This window comes from Cyanistes caeruleus, chromosome 22, assembly GCF_971803275.1.
Source record: "Cyanistes caeruleus chromosome 22, bCyaCae1.hap1.1, whole genome shotgun sequence".
NCBI lineage: Eukaryota > Metazoa > Chordata > Aves > Passeriformes > Paridae > Cyanistes > Cyanistes caeruleus.
In genome coordinates this window covers 4,828,089-4,850,965 of record NC_141722.1, presented here as the reverse complement: position 1 = coordinate 4,850,965, position 22,877 = coordinate 4,828,089, and the positions used below count along the sequence as shown (strand labels likewise).

At 41.0% G+C, this 22,877-nt stretch overlaps 1 protein-coding gene across 1 annotated transcript in view; it reads left to right on the top strand.

The window, feature by feature from the left end:
* Positions 1 to 22,877, top strand: part of PLCH2 (phospholipase C eta 2) — a 79,801-nt gene that overhangs the window by 30,821 nt on the left and 26,103 nt on the right. Inside the window, exons 6-10 of the mRNA XM_086860535.1 lie at positions 18,252 to 18,398; positions 18,743 to 18,986; positions 19,509 to 19,638; positions 20,637 to 20,807; positions 22,629 to 22,722. Coding sequence (XP_086716661.1) covers positions 18,252 to 18,398; positions 18,743 to 18,986; positions 19,509 to 19,638; positions 20,637 to 20,807; positions 22,629 to 22,722 — 786 coding nt within the window. The remainder of the gene's footprint in view (positions 1 to 18,251; positions 18,399 to 18,742; positions 18,987 to 19,508; positions 19,639 to 20,636; positions 20,808 to 22,628; positions 22,723 to 22,877) is intronic.

Below are 22,877 nucleotides of genomic sequence, written 5' to 3'. Positions count from 1 at the left end.
CTGGGAATGGAGGATGAAGGAATTAGGGCATGCTATGCTTTGTGTAATATGGAACCGACAACAGCGTAGGTTTGCTCCATGCCAGCATTGTACTCTCCAAACTGGAGTGCTGGTGACCTTTCCCAGTCACATACGAACTTCTGGTGTGAATCAGAGTACATGAAAGCCAGATAAATGTTAGTCATTGATCTCAAGAGTCAGCAGATTGTCTTTGCTCAGAAAAAAATCCTGGTTTAGACTAGACATTACTTGGAATAAGAGAATCTTTTACTGTAAAATGCTTTGGTCTCAATGATAGCACAGTCTGTGTTCTCTTTATTTCAAAAATTTTGCATGTGTTATGAAGGCATTCAAATGTTTCTCTGACGTTTGTTCTGTGACCCTGTTCTAACAGTATATAAAAAAAAAAAACCCAGAGAAACAAAACATTTCATTTATGAAACCGATATCATACAGTAATTAGGTACAGATTCGAATCTCTGATGGTCTCAGATAGGAGTATATTTTCTTTCTAAAGAAAGCATAGCCTAGTAAAGCAACAAGCTTTGCTCAATTTGATTGGGTAATTAGTGAATTAGTTGATCATCCTTAGCTGTTATCTTTAAATTTGCTCTGTCTCTTGATTAGGTTGTGAGGAATAGGTGGTGTTAAATGGGAGACTTGTCCCTAGCAATGAAGTTAGCCTACCCTGCAGTGTGAAGATTTCCTGCCATGGGACTCCCCAGAGAAGTTGTCTGATAGGCATTTTCTGGGCCTCAGCACTTGCCCATCTTCTTCTCCCTTCTGATATGAGACAAAGATGTGTTGATAACCTGCACCTGCCAACAGGAAATAAGAACAGAAATGAGAATTACTTTTAGGATAAACCTGGCGCATTCTCCACAGCGTTCACCCTGATAAGCCTGTGTTAAAACACAGTGGCTGCAAGAGGAATTACCCAAATGTAATGTGATGAAAATACACGAGGCTCCAGAGGCTCCTGCAGTAAGTGCTTCTCAAGTGCTCCTGGATGGGTTGCTCAGGAGCTGAGACCTCAGGGAACATAGCTAGAGCTGAAAGCTGCTAAGCAAATAGGATAATGTTTTATTGAAAGTAAACTTGAGCCAAATCCTGGAGTCATTCTTTAGATGGCAAGAACCATGGGATTCATGCCTAAATTAAATTAAAGCTGTAGAGGGTTGTATCAGATCTTGATCTTTCTGCAATGGCAACTGATACCTAAAATGCAAAGATGATGTAGGATGGAAACAGCAGGACAATCCAGCTGCAGCAGCTGTGAGCTATGAATGAGAGTCAGCATTCCCAGTGTGGAGAGCCTGAGTGAGGTGGGAGAAAGGTGACTTTGTGAGCATTACACAGCACCTCATGTGCTGAAGTAGGTCAGGATGAGGAGGTACAAGGCAAGAGGGCAACGTCAAACAGCACAAACAGATTGGCTTCAGTTCCTGCAGCTAGGTGGGGAGAGGATCCAGGGCAGCACTGCCTGATGAAGCTATGAGGGGTCACTGCCTGCAGGGCTCCATGGCAGATATGCCCTGGGTGTTGGGCAGGATACTGTGATCCTGGTTACCCGCCCCCAGCATCAGTTTCTTTCCTGAAGGAGACTGACTTTTTTCCAATCCTTTATCATTCCTTTTTAATTAGATTTCAGGTCCTCAATGGAACAAATTGTTTTATCCTGTGTATTTCAGTGGCATGTAGGAGGGCCAGGAACTATTCCTGGTTGAAATTTTCAGGCAGCACCCTCATACAAAGATGTTGAAATTCTTCTCCAGGATTTAGACAGAACTCAAAGGTCTGTGTCTACCTTCTCCTGCATTGTGCTTTGGGACACAGACTACAATAATGTGCAGTGTTTCCTATCCATATCCCATTAATTCTGCATTAATATTTCCTTGCAAGTTAAAAAGGTGGGAAATACATCATCTTTGCCAAGAAAAGGAATTAGAAAGAAATCCAGAGAGAAGAGCTTGCCTATTTTTATCAGTAGCTGTAGACTTGCTTTCTAAACTGAAGCAAGTCTGGGAGGATCCTATAAACAATGTGTAGGATGCTGAATGGACACACGGGAGGCATTAACATAAAAAAGATGTTGTCTTTTTTTCCCTTCTTAAATGAAGTAGCACCTCACTGATGTTTGCTGCCTACTGCAATACATCCCAGAGGAATCAAAACTGAATTATCCTCTCTGCTTCTTTGCTGAAATTGACAATTTTTCCTTTCAGTTCTTTTCTGAGGGAGTAAAGCAAAAGACATCCCCACGTCCTGTCTGAGAGCAGGGAGGCAAAGAGTTAACAAACAGTTATCCCAGGTGGCTGAACACTTGAGTCGAAGGGAAAGGCTGGGAACATTCATTGAGCTCCTGCGCTGGTTTCTACCTGCCAGCAGCTCCTGATGCACTCCTGCACAGGGAATAAAGGATGAGCCTGCTCAGAGCACAGGCAGCAGGCATCTCTAGGAGCCCTCGGATGCTGCAGTGAAACCAATGGGCAATGTTCTTTTCCTCATTCTTTAAAAGAGTCTTTTGAAAGATCAGGGATGCGCATATGGTCTTTGCTGCTTCCTCTGGTGTTTTCACTTGAGTCTCTCACTGGAATATGGATGATGCAAGCACAATTAAATGCCTCAGCCCAGAAAAAGGTAAGGGAAAAATGTTTATTTTAACCACCTTTCTGAGAGAAATTAGTTTTACTGTGAAGTGTAGTTTACAAAGCTTCCTTGGACACTTCTTTTCTGTTAATTCAAACTTAAATGCTTTAAACAAATACAGCAGGTTCTTAAGGGAGCTTTTGCTACCTTTGCTTCCTACTATCACTAAAGCTTAAATAATGAATGTATCTCTAATGGCTGTTTCCTCTTGCATAAAGTGTGCAACGAAGGAGTGCACCAGGTATGTTCATGTTCTTTTTCTGCTTGCTTAACTAGCTGCTGTCACCATAAGAAAGGCTTTCTATTTTTAACCAGAGACCTTCTGCTACCCACATTAGAAGAGAGAAAAGAGACTCCAGTACTGTTGTGAGTCAGCTGTATTTTAAAAATTTTTTAAAACAGATGACTTGCTCTGTAGTAGATGTAGTTTCTTTACACCCATCCAACAAGAAGACTGCACAGAATCAGTTGGAGTTGAAGTTGTCCTGGTGGGATTAAACCAGGGATGAAGTCAGGGAAGTGCCTTGAGCTGGGAAAAGTGTACTGCAGTGTCCTGCATGCTGAACTTGGAGCTCATCCCCCCTCTACTGATAGCTGCTGAAGGAATCTGTGAACTTGAGACCAATTGTCAAAAGCACAGTTTTTATTTTTAAAAGCCTTATTTCCTTGTTGATTTACTCAGGAAAAGCCCAGTGAGAGAAACCCTTCCCTGTGATGTATTTTAATTGACTCCAGTGACTGGTTGCTTGTCTCTATGCATTCTGTATTGTATGCCTGTTAGGCTTGTGGTTTTACAGGAGTTATGCAACAAGTAAAGAAGGATGTATTTGGGTAGAAAAGCTGCTCTGGACACTGATCACACACCTTGGTGTCTTTGGGAAGGCAGAGCAGCATCCCTCAGTCCCTGTGTTTTCAACTAATCAATGCTTAGTGCCACATTCCTCAATCCCTTTTGAAGGAAGCACTCCTTAAAGTTCTCTCTTCTTTTCTAAAAATCATTTCTAGATGAAAACTTTACCAAAGTGGAAAAATGGTTGGCTCTAACTTGGTGTTTAGGTGTCAGAACCAAACCTTGTACCTGGGGGCTCTGTTTTGGCTTCGCCATGTCTTTGTTATTAAAATACCACAAATGAGCTCCAGCAATGCCATTCACTGAGAAGAGGACAACAGGTAACTCAGAGTGGTGTGGCTATACCTGTGCAGTCATTCATCACTGCATCAAATACTACTCCAGTAACTGAAGAAGGATGTGGATGTGAAAATCACAGCAAATTGACTTTAAAAGGTCCCATTCTATAGCAGAACTGTAATTAAAAAAAGAAGAGGGTGACCATAGAATATCACATAGGAAAAGCTTCTATTGTACATAGAAGTGGCAACTGTTTTTTCCATGGTTTATGACCATTTTGGGAATTTTTTTTTATTTATTGATGAAATTAATATCAAATCTAAGAATACTTCTAGGCTGTGATGGATTTAAGGAATCTGAGAAGTATGCAAACTATTCAGGTAAATAATGAGAGAGTCTCCATGTGCATGCATCACAGCAACAGACAAATGTTAACCAATATTTTCTTGGAGATTTGTTAAGAATAAAGCAGAGATGATGAGATGCATTTGGGCATTGTCAATATTTATTTAAAAAGCAAAAAAGCAGATTTTAAAACTTGGCATAAGAATTTATTTATCTGTACCATATTGCTGGCATAGAGGCTGGAGATTTGGTACCATGGAAGCTTTAATTGAAAAATGTGCTAAATAGGGAGAAACTATTTCCTGGTTTCTGCAAGAACTTTTCTCATTCCAAGGAAAGAATGTGGTTTTCTTAAATCTTCATAACCTGTAAATCCTCAAGTTTTTGATTGAGTGGGCTGAAGGGGTACATTTATCATAGAATTGTGGAATGGTTTGGGTTGGAAGGGACCTAAAATATTGTCTTGTTTCATCCCCCTACCATGGCAGGGACACCTTCTGCTAATCCAGGTCCAACCCTGTCCAACCTGGCCTTGGACATTTCCAGGGATGGGACAGCCACAGCTTCTCTGGGCATCCTGTGCCAGGGCCTTACCACACTCACAGGGAACAATTCCTTCCCAATATCCCATGTCACCCTGCCCTCCAGCAGGGGAGAGCCTTAACATATTTTTAATGATTGCATTTTCTAACATAAATGTTTCAGGACTGAAAACCAGAATAGTTTGAAAATGTCATAATGGGACAGCCTGAGTATTCCTGATCCAGTTATTGTTCTCTGAAACCTGATGGACCAGTGTGCATTTGTATTTTAAAGAGAGAAGATCCTCAGGGAAGGTGTGATGGAGCAGGAATTGTGTCACCCAAAGTCCTTTTGGCTTCTTCCTACTGGGTTCAGTTTCCAAGTTCTGAAAACAGGAACGAGAGAGAGAGGCTCTCACCTGAGGATCTATCTCCCTGGAGATCATCCAGGTAGCAGTTACCAGGTTTATTCCTTGCTTGCCGTAGGAAACTGCTGAGGCTGAGATTGAATGAATCAGTGTTTGTGATTAAACCGGCTTGGTGTTTTAGCCAGATGGTGTCGTTCTAAGCCAGCGAGTAGAAACACCTGGAAAACAAATGGGGTAACTGAAAAGAGCAGAGATTCCATGGGCTGAAGCCACAGGCGGGGGGTTACATGAAGGTTCTTTTTAAAGGGCTCCACCTTCTTGCTGGCATCTGTAGCATTAAAAAGAAATGGGATTCTCCTCCCACTTAGATATAAAAGAAGCCATGATGCAAATGAAGTCAGCCATCCAAGTGTATGGAAGCCTCCAGGAGCCTTCGTAGGTCTATTCAAACAAAGCGAGAGGCACCAACATCCAGGCTCTCAGGGCTTTGATGTTCCAGTGACTTGCTGGAAAAGGGAAAAGAGTTCCTTTTTTAATGGGTTCTGGCTGACTAGAAGCTGAGGAGCCACTGATGATGATCCAAACTATTCCTTGCTCCCAGTAATTCTGAAATGTTCAGCTATCACTAAAGAAACAACTGATACTGTCAGTGCTATTGGGAGAAGAATGGGCTATGTCCTGAAAGAAGCATCTTGTCCGGGAAAATCCTTCAGAAATGTGGCAGTTAGCAAACATCTTCCAGTGGAACAGCTCATGAGATGTGGCTGCAGAATTCCAGCCTCCAAACTGCTACAGACTCCCAGGAAGAGCATTTGCACAATGTCTCTCACTGGGAAAGATCAATACTCCAGTTCTCTGGTTCTCCAGCATCATTGCTCCCGATTTTGCCTTTTGCTGAAGATGTTGTTTCTGCTGGTCTAACCCTCAATTAGAGATGGTTTCCAGATGCCTCATCTTCAATTTGATTAAAAAAAAAAAAAAATAAAAATAGGGAAAGATTGCAAAGAAAATGTCACGTTAATGTTAAGGGGACAAGTTCAAGTTGACTGGGACCATACATGCAGATTGCTGTGATTCATATCCCTTCTGTCCCTGACAATCATTTGTGTGGGGAATGTAAATCCAGTTGGGCTACATGGGAAAGCTTTCCCACTTCAGGGAATTACAGAGGGATAATCAACATTGGTTTCTGCAGGTCTAAAGACATTATGTGGCAGGGAGCAACTAAATTTTCTGGCATGATGTGATTGGACATGGAGTGAATGTGGATCTGCCAGTACTGAACAAAGTCCAGGACCACTGTTAAATGTGGCTCTCTGTAAAATATTTTCCTGAAAGCCCATTTTTCCTGTTTAGCCAGTGAACTGACACTTTCATCAGCCTTCAAATGCCTGCTTCTGGCTCTAAGCCCTGGGGAGAAATGAATCTGTCAGGATGCTTTGTTTCAAACTGAGGTGGGTATTGGAAACCATAGTAAAAGATAGAAACGCATTTCCTGTAAGAGCCCAGGAGCAATTACTTTACTTCCTGAATATTTACATAACCCCTACTGAATCCTGGATCAAATGAAATTGGGCAATCAACTGTGAAACTGCAGTCCCTGACCTTGCTGTGGGCTCCAGCTCAGCACCCTGCACTCTCTGTGCTGCTTTCTGCTGGTAATCTTCCCCTCAGAGATTACAGCAGGTGGTTCCTGCTCAAAGGAAACCACAATTGTGGTCATCTTTCAAGCTTCCATGAAGACCTGCTATTGGTTTCTGAGATTTACAGATGCTGGGTTGTCACTAAAGGACATGAAATTATTTGCACGATCGTCTCTCAGTGTTAGAACCGGGAAAAAAAGCACTTTATTCTCTGACTCCAGTATTTATAGATTCTTGACAATGACCGGGGATTGGATGATTAAGTTACCACCTTCCCAAGCACACTGGTCATGCAAAACATCCATCAAAAGACATTTCTTAGAAGGAATGTGATAAATGACTTATGTTTATAGAACTTTCATGGGAAAATAACTAAAATTATGAAAACATTATCAGAAGGCTTTAAGTTTGAGGGCAACACTGGGTTCTGTTGAGCGATAAGTTTTTGAAAGGTATATTTAAAGAACATTCTCATAAGGCTGTCTCCTGGATGTCAGAAGCTGAGAAAAGCACTGAATGAAGACAGAGACTGAGTTATTCCTAGAGCTGTTGCAGCTCCTTTTTTTTCCCATCTTTCATGAAACTGGTCTATATTTGAGGAAATAGGGAGTCTGTCACACATTTCAGAATGTACATGGCACAAAAGGAAGGTCTAGAAGAGTTCTGAATTTATACACATAAAATACATTAAAATTCATCCCAAATACAGAAGTAAAATTTGTGAGTTAAAATCACTTTATGGTGATGCATTTCAGTATCAGGTGACTTTTCTGAACATCTTTCAAGCTGTCTTGCATTCTTGTGCCCATTTTCCCTTGGATTCTTGAATTCTTAAAGAGGTTTTCCTAGAAGGAGCAGTCATATTGATGGATTGCTCTCCTCCCAACCTACCTTAATCTCCCTCTCTGTGTTTATGGCCCATGGCACTGAACAGATGGTCAAACACTGGAAGACCCTTAAATGTAAAGGGTTTATGATCTTATTTAATTAAGTGTGTAGGGACATTTTCTTATACGAGTTGGTGGTTGGAGACAAGGTGACCTTAGAGCACTGTTTATAATCTTAACATCTTCATTTTATGCTGACATTTTTATACAACTGACAAAATTTGTTTATAACAGCTTTGCAGGGAAAAGACTTCAACAACTCAGGTCACAAAGCCTGTTCTCACTTAATTAAAATAATTGCATCATTTTTTTCCAGATGAGCCCAAAAGAACTAAACATCACGGCAGAAGGCCATGTAATTGTCATTAAATTAGTGCTGTTGTTGCTAATGGGTCCCCATTCCACAAACACTCCTTCAAGTGAATAAAGTAGTTTAAGGGATTTCACAACTGGTTCATTTTAATAATGGGACTTTCTAAACAGTTTTGGGGAGCTCTGGGAATGTTCATGGTTGTGGTTGCCTAAAGTGGCTGTTCCAGGGCTTGCCTACTGTGAATTCCAGCATGGAAAGGAGCGCCAGGAAAATGTGATGTTACAGTCTCTCCCAGTGGAATCAGTGCCTTGTCAATGGATGGATACTGAAGACAGATGTAATGCAGACAAGCTAAATAACTTGATGAATATGCTCTGAGCCAGTGCACAAATGTTACACTTGGAGGCCTGGTTGGTGAGACACAGTGGCCATAGAATTACCTGAATTCCACTCAATCCAGACAAGATGTGCGGTGCTAATCTCGAAGGGGGATTACTGTGCTTAGAGGTGCTGTCCAGATGGTCAGGCAGGCTCTGCCTGTGCCCATGGCAGAGGTCGGCAGAGTGGAGCTGGGTTAGAATTAGGGAAAAGACAGCTTATGCACAGTTGGGATAAAGTTGTGGTCCAGCAGGTGCTTTGGCCTTTCTGAGCCAAAACCATCTGAACGTGATTGATCTAGTCAATTCTTAATAGAACTAACACAGAATTTTTTAGTTGAAAGACAAAACCAGTAAATGTAACAGTGAATGTCTTTTCTTCATCAGTATCTGCTCCCCAAATCCCTTTTCTTGGGAAGAGCCCACACTAAAAATGTGGGCAGCTGTTGTATACAGACACAGCTGTGAAAAAGCAGATGGTACATTGGAAACACAAAGGCAAATTACTCCAGCAGAGAGAAGAGAAACTACAGCTGAGCTGGCTGGTCTGGCTGCCTAGTTCATGCTGCTTTAGACCTCTTGGAAGCAGCATTTCTGGGGAAAAGGGAAGAAATATAAATCACATGTTTAGTAGTAGTGAATGAGCATCATTCACCTTTGGTTCATCAAGTCATCTCCTGCTGCTTGTGTTTTTGCCCATGTATGTGGGGTTTTGAACCTTTACCGTAACTGAGAGTGTTCCTGACTTGTATTTCATGATATGCACTTTAATGAGACATATTTGATTTGGTATTTCAGAAACATCTTTGTATTTAGTGCTTCAGAAGCCACTAACAGTCTGACTAACTCCGAGGAAGGTCTTGGGCTGGGATAGCTAAGATGTAGCTGTAAATAGGATTTTTGCAATTTTTACAGGGTGTTTTGTCTGGGGCTTAGAGCTGAAAGTGCAATGGGAAGGGTAAAAGTAAATGAGAGAGAGGTGTGTCAGAAGGTACTGATATCTTCTGTTTCCTTCTTGTGTTTTATGACTGTGTTGTTGGTTGGCAATCATTTTCTTTTGATTCTACACCCATGAGGAGCAAGATTTCCCTGGGTGGGAAGTGGGAAATGGGAATACCTGTATCAAAGTTCTTCTGTGTATCACTAATAGCTGCCCATGAGTGGCTCACTCTTTTAGAATCAGCCTCTTGTGATGAGGTCAATTTGTTAATCTGGTAAACTGGGTCTGTAGAGTGTCCATGCAAAGGTAAACAGAGTGCATGGCTGGGAAGTCACTAATCCTGGTGGATTTGCAGGTCAAATACACTGCCAGCCCTGTAACATTTAATGTCTTTGGCAGTCAGGATATTGAAATTTCTAGTTGTCATTTTTCTACTTTGAGGGCTACAACTGTTTCCCTATGTATTACATAACTGTTCACACTTTTCCTATCCCTTAGCAAATGAATCCTTCCATCCTGAAGAATTACATTAATGATAAATCCATTTGTCTCAGGAGGATCTTCATCCCATTCCCTTTTCTCCATCTTCCAACTCATATGTGTGTTGTGCTCCTGAGTCTTCCTCAGATGTTTTTTCTGTGGGATGGAGTCTGGCTCCTCTGCCACTCTCAAAGTGAATTTCTTCCTCTTCAAGACTTTGACATTCCAGCATTGTTCAAGTGTTCCAAGTTCCATTTTTAGCTAAGCCACAGGCCAGCCTGGAGACTCAGATATTGCTGGTTTTAAAATCTGTTTCGTGGCATGAAAAAGCTTTGTTACACTCAGATAATAGTAAGTTCCTGAAGTGCTGTGGAAAGAAGTCTTTAATCTCCCTGTTGTGTCAGGTGAGCAAGATTTCTCTAAGGATGTCAAGTGAGGCAAGAATAGAAACCTGTTTCAGTAGGCTTAGATCCTAAGTCCTCAGCTCAGTGTGCTTAAGGGTTGGGAGAGGGATTGTGTCCAGTTTAACCCTTCATTATTCCCTGTTGTTTTTCCATGCTGTTATCCAGTACCCAGCATAATAAATGGAGGAGCCTTCTGAAAGATTTAATTTTTCTGTTTCCATGATGACTTTCTTAGGAGGCCTGAAGGGGTGTATAGACAGTGTCAACTGAAATTATTTAAATTAACCTTCTCTGTGTGCTGTTAGGATTAAAAATCTAACTTGAACTTGAATATTGTAATAGTTATTTTCCAGTGCTATAAATCATTGGCATTTCTCTCTACTCAAATAAAACCAAATCTACATTTGAAGCCCTGCTTGTGCAGAATTCTAATTCTGAACCATTAAACCAATATCTTGAGCAATGCTGCAATGGGAGTTATATTTCACTCTTTTCCTCCTTTGCCTTTATCTCCAGGTTGATAACACATAAATGGTGAATGCAGACTCTAGGATGTCCTGGCAGAATTGGTATCTGAATTTTGAAGGGAATACCTTTAGCATTCTGTGCCAGCCACTGATTTTGTTGCATATACAGCCTGGAAAACTGCAAGAAAACCTGATGAGTACTGTAAGAGGGAAAAAAAAGGAGCTAAACAGCTGCAATACTTTTGGTTTATGCAAAAGTTTGCCTTAACTTGTCTCCTTGTAATTGACAGCCTCAAAGTTCTCTCTCCTTCCCTGTGAGGTACAGCAGTGACATTCTTGCCATTTAAGGTGTTATTTCTTAAGCATGGACATTACATAAAGATGTTTATGGGTTTATTTAAGTAATTCAGAGAATCAGGTGCTAGAGAAGGCAACAAAACTCATAGGTCCCAGCTCTCATACTGGCCCACACTTCACGTGAAGAAAGGATTAGGATCTTTTGAACAAAGTTTCCTTTGTTCTTCCCTTCAGGGCAGAGTTTTATGTGGGATGCATATATCCTTCTGAGCATTTTACATGAGTTGCTCTTTCTCTGATGACAGTTTGCAGTTATCTCACTAAATTGCTCTTGAAAGATGTCTTAGGAGGGTGGAAGGCTGTGGCTGAAGTGTTTGAATAAATAGTGGCAAGAGCATACATAGCACCACTGCCTCCCATGGTGCAGACCCAGTTTGGTTCTAGTTTGGAATTAATCTGTGGTTAAACTCTGAGTCAAGCCCAGTATAAGAACTCTGGGCATAGGTGATGAAATAAACAACTTGTAATTGAGAGTGAATCATCTCCAGAATTAACCACTGCAAATCTTTTTTCAAACTGTGAAAGGAAGAGTAGGGAGCACTTAATGAATGTGTTTTTAAACGAGCAATTTGTGTTTAGCTCATCAGGGTAGAAGCATATGAGGCTTCTTGTACAGATCACAGATGGCAAGAGAGATTGTCTATTGTACTTAAAACTTAATGTAGCTTAAGTGGTTGTGATAACCTAAGTGACTGTATTTGGAGTTCAATGGGTGCATTTCAAATGGGATGAGGTAGTGACTTAGTGCTTTTTAAAAATTAATCCTCACCTGGTTTTATCTGTCAGTCTTGGAGCTCTTTCAGTGCTCCTTGTTCTGTTATAGCAGTTCTGGGCACAGGAGCTTCCTGGTTGTGCCCTAAGCAAGATCTGCTATGGCTGCGTCAGCTTGCGAAGACATCCATAAATAGACTGTGAGATGGAAAGATACTGGGAAAGAAAGAGAAGAAGGAAGAGGAGGAAGAAAAGGAGATGAAGATGAAGAAGAGAAGCAGAAGAAGGAGGAGAAGAAGACTGCAGTTTTTTGAAACCTTTTTTTTTTTTTCAGCTGTAATGTGTCACCTAAATCCCTTGACCGGATAGGGCAGGAGCATGGCTTTAGGATTAGAGCGATTTAGGATTTGAAGCAAACATGTGTTGCTGTGTTTTCCTTGTATCTATTTTTTTCTGCCTAGAGAGAAATGTTCTTTCTTTTATCAGAAATGTCCATTAAAATAGTGAGGAGAACCTTCGGAGAAGAAAAGAAGATTGGCACAATGATATTTTGAAAAGCTGTATGAGAAGAAAATGTGATTATCCTTTTTTTTCCAGCCCTGGAGACTGAAGAGCTTATGCACCTGGGCAGATTCACAGTGAAAGGCAAGAGTGGCGCAGGAGGGCAGAGAGGGAAACGGATTGTGCTATTAACTGTGCATTATTTACTGCAGGGGATGTTGTTAGTTGTTTTTGAAGAGCAGGTAGAGCCCCAGAAAGTGTGGGACCTACAAATCTGTTTGTAACCAAAGAAAGGAAAGGGTTTTCTCTTTGTGGGAATTGCTGTCAGGAGGAGGAAGCAGTGGAGGAGCCAACAACTATAAACTGCTGTAATGTCTTGATGATGCTGAGCAGTTGGTAAAGAACCAAAGGAAAAAGAAAAACAGCACGAGGAAAGGAATATCATCAGGCAGTCTTGCTGTCCAGAAATGGTTTCATCTACATGCCAAATTGCCATCATGTGTCTTCTTTAAAATCTTGAACTGAAGCCCACCCAATTCTCCAAAGTAGTCCCAGGTACATCATAATAAAAAGGATTTGATTGGGATTTTAATGTTCTAAATCTGGACTGTGAAAGAAGCCTAAATTTGCTGAGAAACTGTTCTGAAACCATCTGAAAAATACCACTGGATTTTGGAAATCAACAGCTATTTTCTATTTTTCTGAAAATATTCTATTACATGGAAAATGTGTACTACAGAATCTTGATACCTCCTAAGGCCATCAGTGCTTGTTTTCAGTCCAGCTCCGATATGGATATCTCAAAATCTCCCTTGCTTCAAAATAAGTTCTCAGTGGCCCGTCTGGCTGAAGACTTCTTCTGGGTTGGTGGTAGCATCGTTGCTTCTCCAAAATGGAAAACTGGCCACTTTGGTAAGATGCTGAATCCTTGCATTGAATGAAATGGTGACATCTTTAAATTTTTTATGTTGATATCTTAGTTAGTGGCACCTTTGTTTAGCAGCAGTGTTGGGAGCAGAAAAGAAGGAAGGACTTGAGGCAGCCCTGGTCAGATGTGATGTTGCTTGGTTGGTAGTGCAGTTCCTTTTGTCTTCAGCAAGCCCCCACTTAAAATTTCATGATTGATTTATGTTCTTCAGGACAAGGTAGAGCAAAGTTGTACATTTTGACATGTGCTGACCTTTTTAAATATTCTGTTGCATAGACTGTCTCCTCCTTACCCACAGCAAGACAGGTTTGCTATCTGCCAGTATTGTAGACCTCCTAACTGTTTAATTTTATTTGTAGTTTAGAGTTTTAAAAATGAGCATTTGGAAGTATCTCTACTGTCTTCACCCACACCAGGCCACTGGACTTTTTAGAGGTTGTTTTCTGAATACTGATACACAAAACTCTCAAGCTTCACTGGCTCTGTGAGAAGGATCCCCTTTGGGTGCTCATAGCAACCTTTTGTTTAAATAGCTAATAGACACAGAAAACCTAATTAGAGATGGCCAGAAAAAACAGATGTTCTAGTAAAAGCACTTTAGTAACAATCTTCTTGAGCCACTTCTATATGTCCAGTGAGGACATCTGCAGCTTTGACCAGAACCACCCATTCCCTTGGAGCACTTTTTTGTCCTATTTGTCTGTCAGCTTCATTGATCAAAGACTTTTTTTAGCAAGAAAGTTGGACACACAGATAGCTTAGAAAATACTGGGAATTTTTGCAGAGGTTGAGAAACACTATCCAACTCTGCTTCTTCATTTCCCTGGGTGCAGGTGGCTGGTGGAAGGATGGAGAGCTGACAAAATGACCTTGAGTCAAGCCCCTAATTTCCACAGGGTTAAGAGCATCTCTTCTCTCATTAACACCTAATTTATTAGGGATTATGTGCTTTAAGGATGGGTTCAGTCTTCCATCATCTCTTGTAGACAGTAAACACTGTCTCAGCCATTGCTGGCAGAATTATAGAGAAATGTTCTTTTTCAAAGACACTTCCAGATTCTTTTGGCCAATGAGCAGAACAGTAGATAGTCCTGGACTTCAGTGAAGCTTGAGCTATTGAGAGCCAACAAGGGAGAGAAAGCTGTGCTAGGAATAAGATGGCTGGTTTAAAAGGTGAGAGGGACCTGTTCATTAGGCTGGAGGGATGCAGAATGAAACAAATTAAGATTAATGAGTTTAGATGTGATCTGTTTTTTTAACTGGATCCAGTGTAGTGATGCAAGTGAGCCTTGGCCAGGAACCACAGACAGTTCATAGGCAGGACTGGCAAAACATCTTCTGGACTGTTCAGCTGGACAGAACTCCCAACACACTCTGCTGGATATATTATGTATTTGGATATATTACATATTTTATATCATTATATTAATATATTTATTTTTAAAAATATTTTATGCCTCCTGTCTAGAAAGAAAGTGATATTCCTGGCAGGAATAGTTGGAGCCAGTCAACTCTTTGGTTTATGTATTGATGAGCCACTTATAGCTGCGAAACCATTTCCAGTGAGACTTTAAAAAAATGGGGCAGTCATTATGTCTTCAATGGGTTGGCCGTGCTGAATGTGTGACAAGTGTAGGAGTCCTCTATGTGTGGGAAAGCTGTTTTGGTTTGGTGATATTTTAAGGAAACAGCTTGCCCTTCTGCTGCACATGTACTGGGTGGTTTCTCTGGGCTCACAAACATCTTCTGGATGCTCTGGAGAGAAATGAGCTGCTGAAATCTGTTTTCTTGTCCTGATGTTGTTTAGGAGAGTGGTTGTTGTGGCACACAATTAGGATTCATCCCTCCAGGATCTGTTCATGGGGCAGAACTCAGCAAAGGGCTTTGATGCTCCCTGCTCACTGTCCCTAAGCCTGGCTGGGACAAAGGTGTGTGACACAACCTGGGGCTGCCTTGAACCCAGGGATGGGAATCTTTTGATAAAGCTGATCCATGTACAAAAATACTCAATGACTCAATCTCCTGACTTCTTTTCATCCCCACATGCTAAAATACTCCCACTCCTTCACACATTTATATCAAAATCAGAGACTTCTAAAAGATAATAATGCTACTGAACCATAAATAATTAATTTGCAGACACTAGAACATCTTTCTAACAATAGGCATGAAATTGGTCTCCTTTTTTCCCCCTTGTTTCAGGACAAATTGTAGGGTTTATGGTTTGTGTAGTTTTGCTATTTATTGTTACTTTAACACTTTGTATAGTAAATATAAATGTTATTAAGAAGCATGAAAAATTAGCATGAGTCTTTTTGCTGCATCAGTCCAGTGTGGAACTGGATGTTCCATGTTCCTATTCCCTGCTCTGCTCTACTCTGACAGTGCTCTGTGCTGCAGTACAGAGATCCATCTTCTCTCCATGATTTTTTTGTTCAGATGCAAATTGAGGCATCTCATTAGATTAGAAGAGAGCTGAACATAAGCTGATTTCTGAAAAAAAAAAAAAAAAGGAACTAATGAAGTACAAAACAGAAAAGCTGTAATTCAGACTTAATTGAAGATAGTTAAGAGCCATTTCTTCAAAAACCCGATTCATTGCAAGACTGGGGGATTTTTATTTGAAGTATAAAAATGAATCCTTAAAGAAGGAATGTGAACAGTGGCAAGAGAAGCAGTTCTACTTCTCAGCAGTGTGCCCTGTTCACATGCTGTGAAAGACTTCAGAGAAAAAACATTTCATTTTCTGTTTGAGATAAGTACCACTAGAATTTAGTTTTTGTTGGTTTTTTTTTTTTTTCCTTCCAAGCTCTGTAGTGCTCTAAACTTTCAGTCCCACAGAGGGGGGTGTGTGTGAGTGCCACACACAGGGACAGATGTGGAGGTGTTCCTGCTCCATCTCCTGCCCCTTGCCTGGTGCCCCCATCAAACACCTCTGCATTCCCTTGGAATTTTCCTTTCCACTGCATTGTCCGGATCCAGAGAAACTGCTGCTCTGACACATGAAGGAAGAGATTTCTTGCGCCCTCCTTTCCCTGTGTCACTAGCCCCAGAAAGATGGAAACACTGTAATCCTGGGGCTGGTCACGCATCACCAGAGCTCAGTGCAGATAAACTGGAGCTGCAGCAGGCAGATGTGAGGTGCAGAGGGTGGCTTTGGGTGAGAAATCCCGCAACAAAATAAACAGCAGCACTGAAAAAGCAATCCGAGGATGCTCATTAAAATTTTAACAGCAGTGAACATATTCCTACTTCATGCAAAAGCAAAGTAAATGTGTATTGCAGAAAGTGTAATTTTATTTTGATGCTTCTTCATTATGTTCTGCTTTGTAACAGGCATGATCTTTGATACTCTTCCATTTCTACTCTTCTCATCTCTTCCCAGTAAGATTATTTACTGTATAACTCCCAAGAAGGAAGTTGGAAATTTAATGTGATTTAAAGTGTGTGTGATTAGTGTTCAGAGAAACTCTTTTATAGCTGTTTTGACTGAATTTTTTTTTTTTTTTAGAAAATCCTATAAACCTTGTGAAATTAAAATAAGTTCAAGCTTCTCATAATTCTTATCTTAGTAAATCTGAGAAATATTTATCTTCTTCTGAATTGGAATGAAAGGAGATATTGAAAAGATTTAGTGTATGGGAGAGGGCTGGGCTGAGTTTGGATCCGATGTTGCAGTGGATTCCAGTGCTGTTTCTGGCACAGCACTTGCCTTTATGGCTGATACCTGCTGAATATTGATTTTCTCTAAAGGTATCTGTGACTGAAGCCAAGGGTCCAGCTTTAAGAAGTAAAATGTTACACGAGGGATTATCTAGCTCTCAATTCCATACCTCTCCATGAATATTTTATTAACATGGACAATGAGAACTGTGCCTTTAAATTAAAATTTTCTTGTACTATAGTGGTCTGCTTTCAAATTAATCTATTTTGCTGAACCTTTTCCAGAGTGAATTAATTTACTTTTTTGAACATGAGCTCTAAAGCATAGGGACATCAAAGCTTTTCCCCATTTCTTTTTACTTGCCTTGCTTTTGCTTTTGCCTGAAAGGTGGACTTGAATCACCCCAAAAAATTTTGTTGGTATTGATGAATTTTGGAATACATGGAATCAGTGTTTTCATTTGGACACTTTGTCATCTTTAATCTTGATGGCAAAAGATTGATAAAAGGCACCTGACCTCAGAATCTCCTTGCATTTATTTATGAACTAGAATGTGTGTTGCATTTATTAATTTTCATTCTTCAATCCAGAATCTCAATAGTAATTTTCCCTTCTCATCCCTAGGTCTGGAAAAAAAATGCTGAACATGGTAATAGTTTTCATTTTACTTAAACAGCTCAGGCAGAAAGTCAGAGGAAAATCAGGTCACTGGCTCTGCTCTGTCATTTCAGGGGAAATAAATGGGAGACTTGGCAGAAAATGTGAGTCTGCATTTATTCCTGGGACAGAGCCAGCCGCTGACAGTTGGATTGAAGTTGTTGAGCTTAGTCCTTGCAGCAGCTGGATTTCAGAACAAGGTCCCAACCTGACTCCCAGGGGCTTTCAGTGCCAGAACCCTGGTTTGGCAGCAGCTCTCCAGGGAAGGGCAGGATCACTGCAGAGGCAGAGCAGACCCTTGGAGAAAGCCTTTCCCAACACTCGTGGCTTTTAAGGCCACAGCCTGCACTGCCTGGGATGTTGCCAAGCCCACAGGAAAGGAACAGGTCCTGAGGCCCAGAGGCAAAGTACAACACAGGTGAGGGGTCTCCTGCTAGGAAAATATGGGGTTGAGGGTTTTGAAAGATGAAAAATCTGTGAGGTTCTTGCTAAGCAAATCTATAGGATCAGTGACTTAATTCATAGAAGCAGTGGGACCTTATGGGCCAAGGATTCCAGTTTCCAGCTGAAATTTCATCCTGTGTCCAGCACAAGGTTTACATGTTGTAGGAGCTCAGATTTGAGATGGTTTCGAGAAAGGTACCTTGTGCTGGTTCCAACATATGAACATTCCATATAAATTAATATGGGAATAGAAATTTTCACATTTACAGGTAAGTCCACAGTCACCAAGAATCTTTCTGACTTTTTGATCTTAATACGTGACCTCTTATATCAGACACTACAGGAAAGCTTGTCCTTTGACTTGAACTGTTCATTTGGCAGCTGCTTGGTATGTTTTCTTCCTGTAAAGGTGATTCCAAAGGGAGCAAGGTCTGATTCACTGTTCTCTCTTCATTCCTCTCCTCAGTGGAAAGATGTATGAGCTCCATGCAAGCAGGCACCCAGATGATCAAACTCCGTGGTGGCTCCAAGGGGCTGGTCCGCTTCTACTACTTGGATGACCATAGGTCATGCATTCGCTGGAGACCCTCTCGGAAGAATGAGAAAGCCAAAAGTGAGTGTCAGCCACAGAACATCCCCTCCGACCCTTCCTGAGGCCTTGCCCTCTTGTAAACAAATGAGAATGAAGGGTCTGGCTCAATGAGAGGTGTTGTACTTGACTTTAAAGGGCAGTAAATGATTTTATGATGGGTAATTTATGCAGTTGCTGTGGTTGGCTGTGTAGGTTGCAGGGGTGTAGTGCATTGTAAATGAGTTGGAGGCAACCCCTGTGTGAACTGGTCCCTGCAGTGTGAGCTTTGGGCTCTGCTTTCCTGGGATTTTTCTGTGAGATGAATGCATCTGCCCAGCCCAGGGCATGCTCACAGCCATTAATGAGCTGTACTTCTGTCACTGCAGTTTCCATTGACTCCATCCAGGAGGTGTGTGAGGGGAAGCAGTCGGAGATCTTCCAGCGCTATGCTGATGGCAGCTTTGATCCCAATTGCTGCTTCAGCATCTACTATGGGGACCACATGGAATCCCTGGATTTGGTGTCCTCCAGTGCTGAGGAAGCACGGACCTGGATCACAGGGCTGAAGTACCTGATGGCAGGGATCAGTGATGAGGACAGCCTCTCCAAACGCCAAAGGACCAGAGACCAATATCCTTCCTGTGGTGCCAGGGAGCTTTCCCAGGAGCAGAGAGCTATGGATAAACTCAGGATTCCTTACAGTATTTGCTTTGCTACAAGTAAACACTAAGCTTAGAGCTTCAAAACAGTTCCCATTGTATTCCCTGTTTCCAGAGACAGAGTTCCTGAAGAGGATTGTTCTGGGCAATATTTGGAGATGAGTGACTGCAGTGGACTGAAAATCACACAGGTATATTCTTAGTCTCAGTCCCAGTGTAAAACCATCCATCCCTTTAATTTGGTGATGTAACATTGACATTCACTCAGAAGTTTTTCTTCTGTATTGTCAAATAGGCACAGAGTACATGTGGCACGTTGAACACAGTAAGTCTAGAAGCTGTTACTGAGCTAACATGAGTAGAGTTAGATATTAGCTTGACCTTTCATTTTCAGTCTCATTTGCAGCATTTCCTAATGTGAAAAAAATCATATATCCATGATGTTCAGTAATAGCCTTCAATACTCCCTGCTGTTCCTTAACTCCTGTTCAATGTGGTTGAAGCAGACATTTGATGAGGCAGATAAAAATGGGGATGGCAGCCTGAGTATTAGTGAAGTGCTCCAGCTCATGCACAAACTGAATGTGAACCTACCCCGACAGAAAGTCAAGCAAATGTTTAAGGTAAGAAAAAAATATTTTTTTTTCCTGAAAAAGCAAGGATTGAACACAAAACTGAGTAGGAGAGATTGCAAATACTTCAGCAGCTGGTTTGTTTCCACTCTACTGAGAGATACTACACAGTCCATTTGGTAAACTGGAAAGAGCTCCAGAAACACGTCACAGATAAATTGTTATGCACAGAAAAAGTAAACACACCAGGTACCTTCTGGTGTTACATAACATGAAAACACACAGTACCAAGATTACTCTTTTGCTATACCTTTTTGATCAGAAACTCAGTCATATTTCCTCCTCCAGTTACGTTCTCTCTAATAAATATTATCTAATAAAGTATCCAATATCCTATGATAGCTGGTAGTAATAAAATATCCAGCCTGCAAACTTCTGTATCCATCAGATTTTTGCACTGCTAAGAACTGTTTGTTTGACATTGCATTCTACTGACCTTGGCCCAATTTAGTGAGCAACAATGGAGATGTGTAGTTTTTGTTATCAAAAGCCTTTTTGTGAAATCCCTGATGATTTTTCTTTACTTGCAAAATTAGTATTCTTCCAGATCTTATTAGTTTATTGCCATGGATTTAATATATATCCTCTCAAATCCTGGATATAAAATTAATTTCAAGATGACTTGGGCTCCAGTGATTTTCTGAAGATGTGAGTGGGTAATTCTGCCAGACACACACACGTTGTTGGAGGGTACCTTGTCTTGATTGCCATTGACAGAAGAAATCCTTCTGCAGGGTTCCCTATAAAGAAATTAAAACCTTCAAATTTGTTTTTTGGCTCCTGCACTGATGTGCATGGATATGGGAGAGACTCAAAGCTGTGCAGAGGATTCCTGTGACAAGGCTGATAGATCAATTGGTTCTAGCAGCCACATCAGGCAGCTTCAACCTGCATTTAATTTGAGTGCTTCGTTCTCATGCAGGGGTTTGTTTATTTAAAATTGGTGCAGGCAGTTGGGTTCCTGACTGTCTCATTGCTGTGTGCTGCAGGAGGCTGACACAGATGACAACCAGGGCACACTGGACTTTGAGGAGTTCTCTGCCTTCTACAAGATGATGTCGACGCGGCGTGATCTGTACCTGCTGATGCTTACCTACAGCAACCACAAAGACTACCTGGACACAGATGATCTGAAACGCTTCTTGGAGACTGAACAGAAGGTAAGCCCAAGCCAGGTGCAGAATTCCAGCTGTGTGCCTTCCTGCTTGCCATTGGGAATGAATTCTCTTTTAAAAGGGGTGGGGACTTCGGTGCAGTGTGTGTGAAAGACAGATGTCTCTTTGTTTTTATCTGTAGGCTGGCAGGACTATTTCTTGAATCTTCTTGCTCCCAGTACCTTTTTTTTTTTTTCCTGTAAGCTATTTCAGTGTGCCTCAAAATATAATCTCTAGAATTGCTTTATTTTTTCATGTGCTTCCCTTGAACAATCCCATCAGCATCTGTCTGTTCCCAGAATTCAGAACCGCGGAGCAAAGCTGGTGTTCTTGGCTCTGCTTGTGACCTAGTACACAGCCCATGATGAAACTCTGAATTACCTTGTCACACTATTTTAGTGTGTAAACTGGAAAATTATCTTTCAAAGAGCAGTTGAGAGGATGATTAATGTATAGGAGAGTTTTTGAAACACATTGTAGTACCTAAGAAATTTTCTTTGAGTGATGTAAGTCCAGTGCTGCAGGAACAAATGCTTTATCTTCACCCTTTCCCTCTCATGGTCTCCTCTGAAGTTTCATGCCTGTAAGTCATAAATGTCCCTGAGTAGTTTCAATCATCGTCCATGAAAGGAATAAAAAATCCACCACTCTGGCAGTTATCTTCTTAGATGAATTGGGTGTGTTTCCATTTCATTGGTCAATTGATCCTCCAGATGGTGAGGGAAAAATGAACACTAACCACAGGACACAAATCAAGTCAGCTAATTACTGATATGGCCAAATCCTGACTGCAGGGCTTCTCTCCCTTCCCAGCCTTTCTCATACAACATGGACAGGGAAAACATCCTTACTCCATTTCAGGAAACCCTGGTGTTCCAGAGCTTTATCTTTAGAACCCAGTATCATTAATGTTCAAATGCAGAGTTAGAGGTTTTTGTCTTCTTCTTTTACTTTTATTTATTAGGTTTTAAATTACTGTCAGAAAAGGCATTGATCTTGTAGCAGATGTGCTGGTGGTTTCATTTTCTCCCAGGCGAAGATTCTGTGTTGCTAAATTGATGGTCACTTTATTGCACACTGATGACAAGGGCTGTGTTTTCATGCCATGTACAGCATCTAATAGAAAGGATTTTCTGGATCATTCAGGACAGGAATGTTAAATAATATCAGGATAATAGAAAATACAACTACAGTTAATAGCAGGGATATTAATTGTGTTAAAATTAAGTTACTAAAACATTGCATTATGTAAAAAAAGTTACAGCTCAACATGGCCCTGGTTTCATAAATGACAACATTTACAGACATACATTTACCTTTGTACTCTTTTCTTTTCTAGTTGAGAATGCAAAGCAACCTTGAAGTTAGCAGATTTCCTGAGAACATTATGTCCTGATTCTCTGTTTCCCTGCTACTAACAGATTTTTCTGACTGCTGCATAAAGATGAGCCATTTTCTTGTTTTATTTTAAAGAAAAAAACCCTTTGATAATGCAAACTAATCCTCTAATCCTACAAGAGAAGAAATCTCATTGGTTTGTGACAAAGCTCGTTGTGTTTGGATGCTCTGTGGTGCCTAACAAAAGATCTGACCTACAAAGCAGAACTCTGCCATCAGGCAGCTGCCAATAGCACAGAAACTTTACACAGAGCACTCCCCTTCTGATCTGACCTGACACTGATTGACAGGAGTGAGAATCCCACTTGGGAACTGGAAATCCTGAGTCCCACTATGGGTAATCTGCCCAATTGTTGGACTGGAGACAGAGAAGAGAGCTCAGAGAAGCTGTGATTGATAGTCTACACTGCATTTTTTCTGCTTTTACAGATGACAAATGTGACTAAAGAATATTGCCTGGAAATCATAAGCAAGTTTGAGCCATGCCCAGAGAACAAGAAGGAGGGAGCCCTGGGAATTGATGGTAAGCTGTCTGGTGCAGCTTTTGTGGGGAAAAGGGAACTATCTCAATGCTCAGGAGAATATTGCTGCTGCTTGCAGAATATATTGCTGTAGAATTTTATCATGTTGTATAGAGTATGTTTCCAGTCATTTTGATTTCTATTTTAATATCTACCA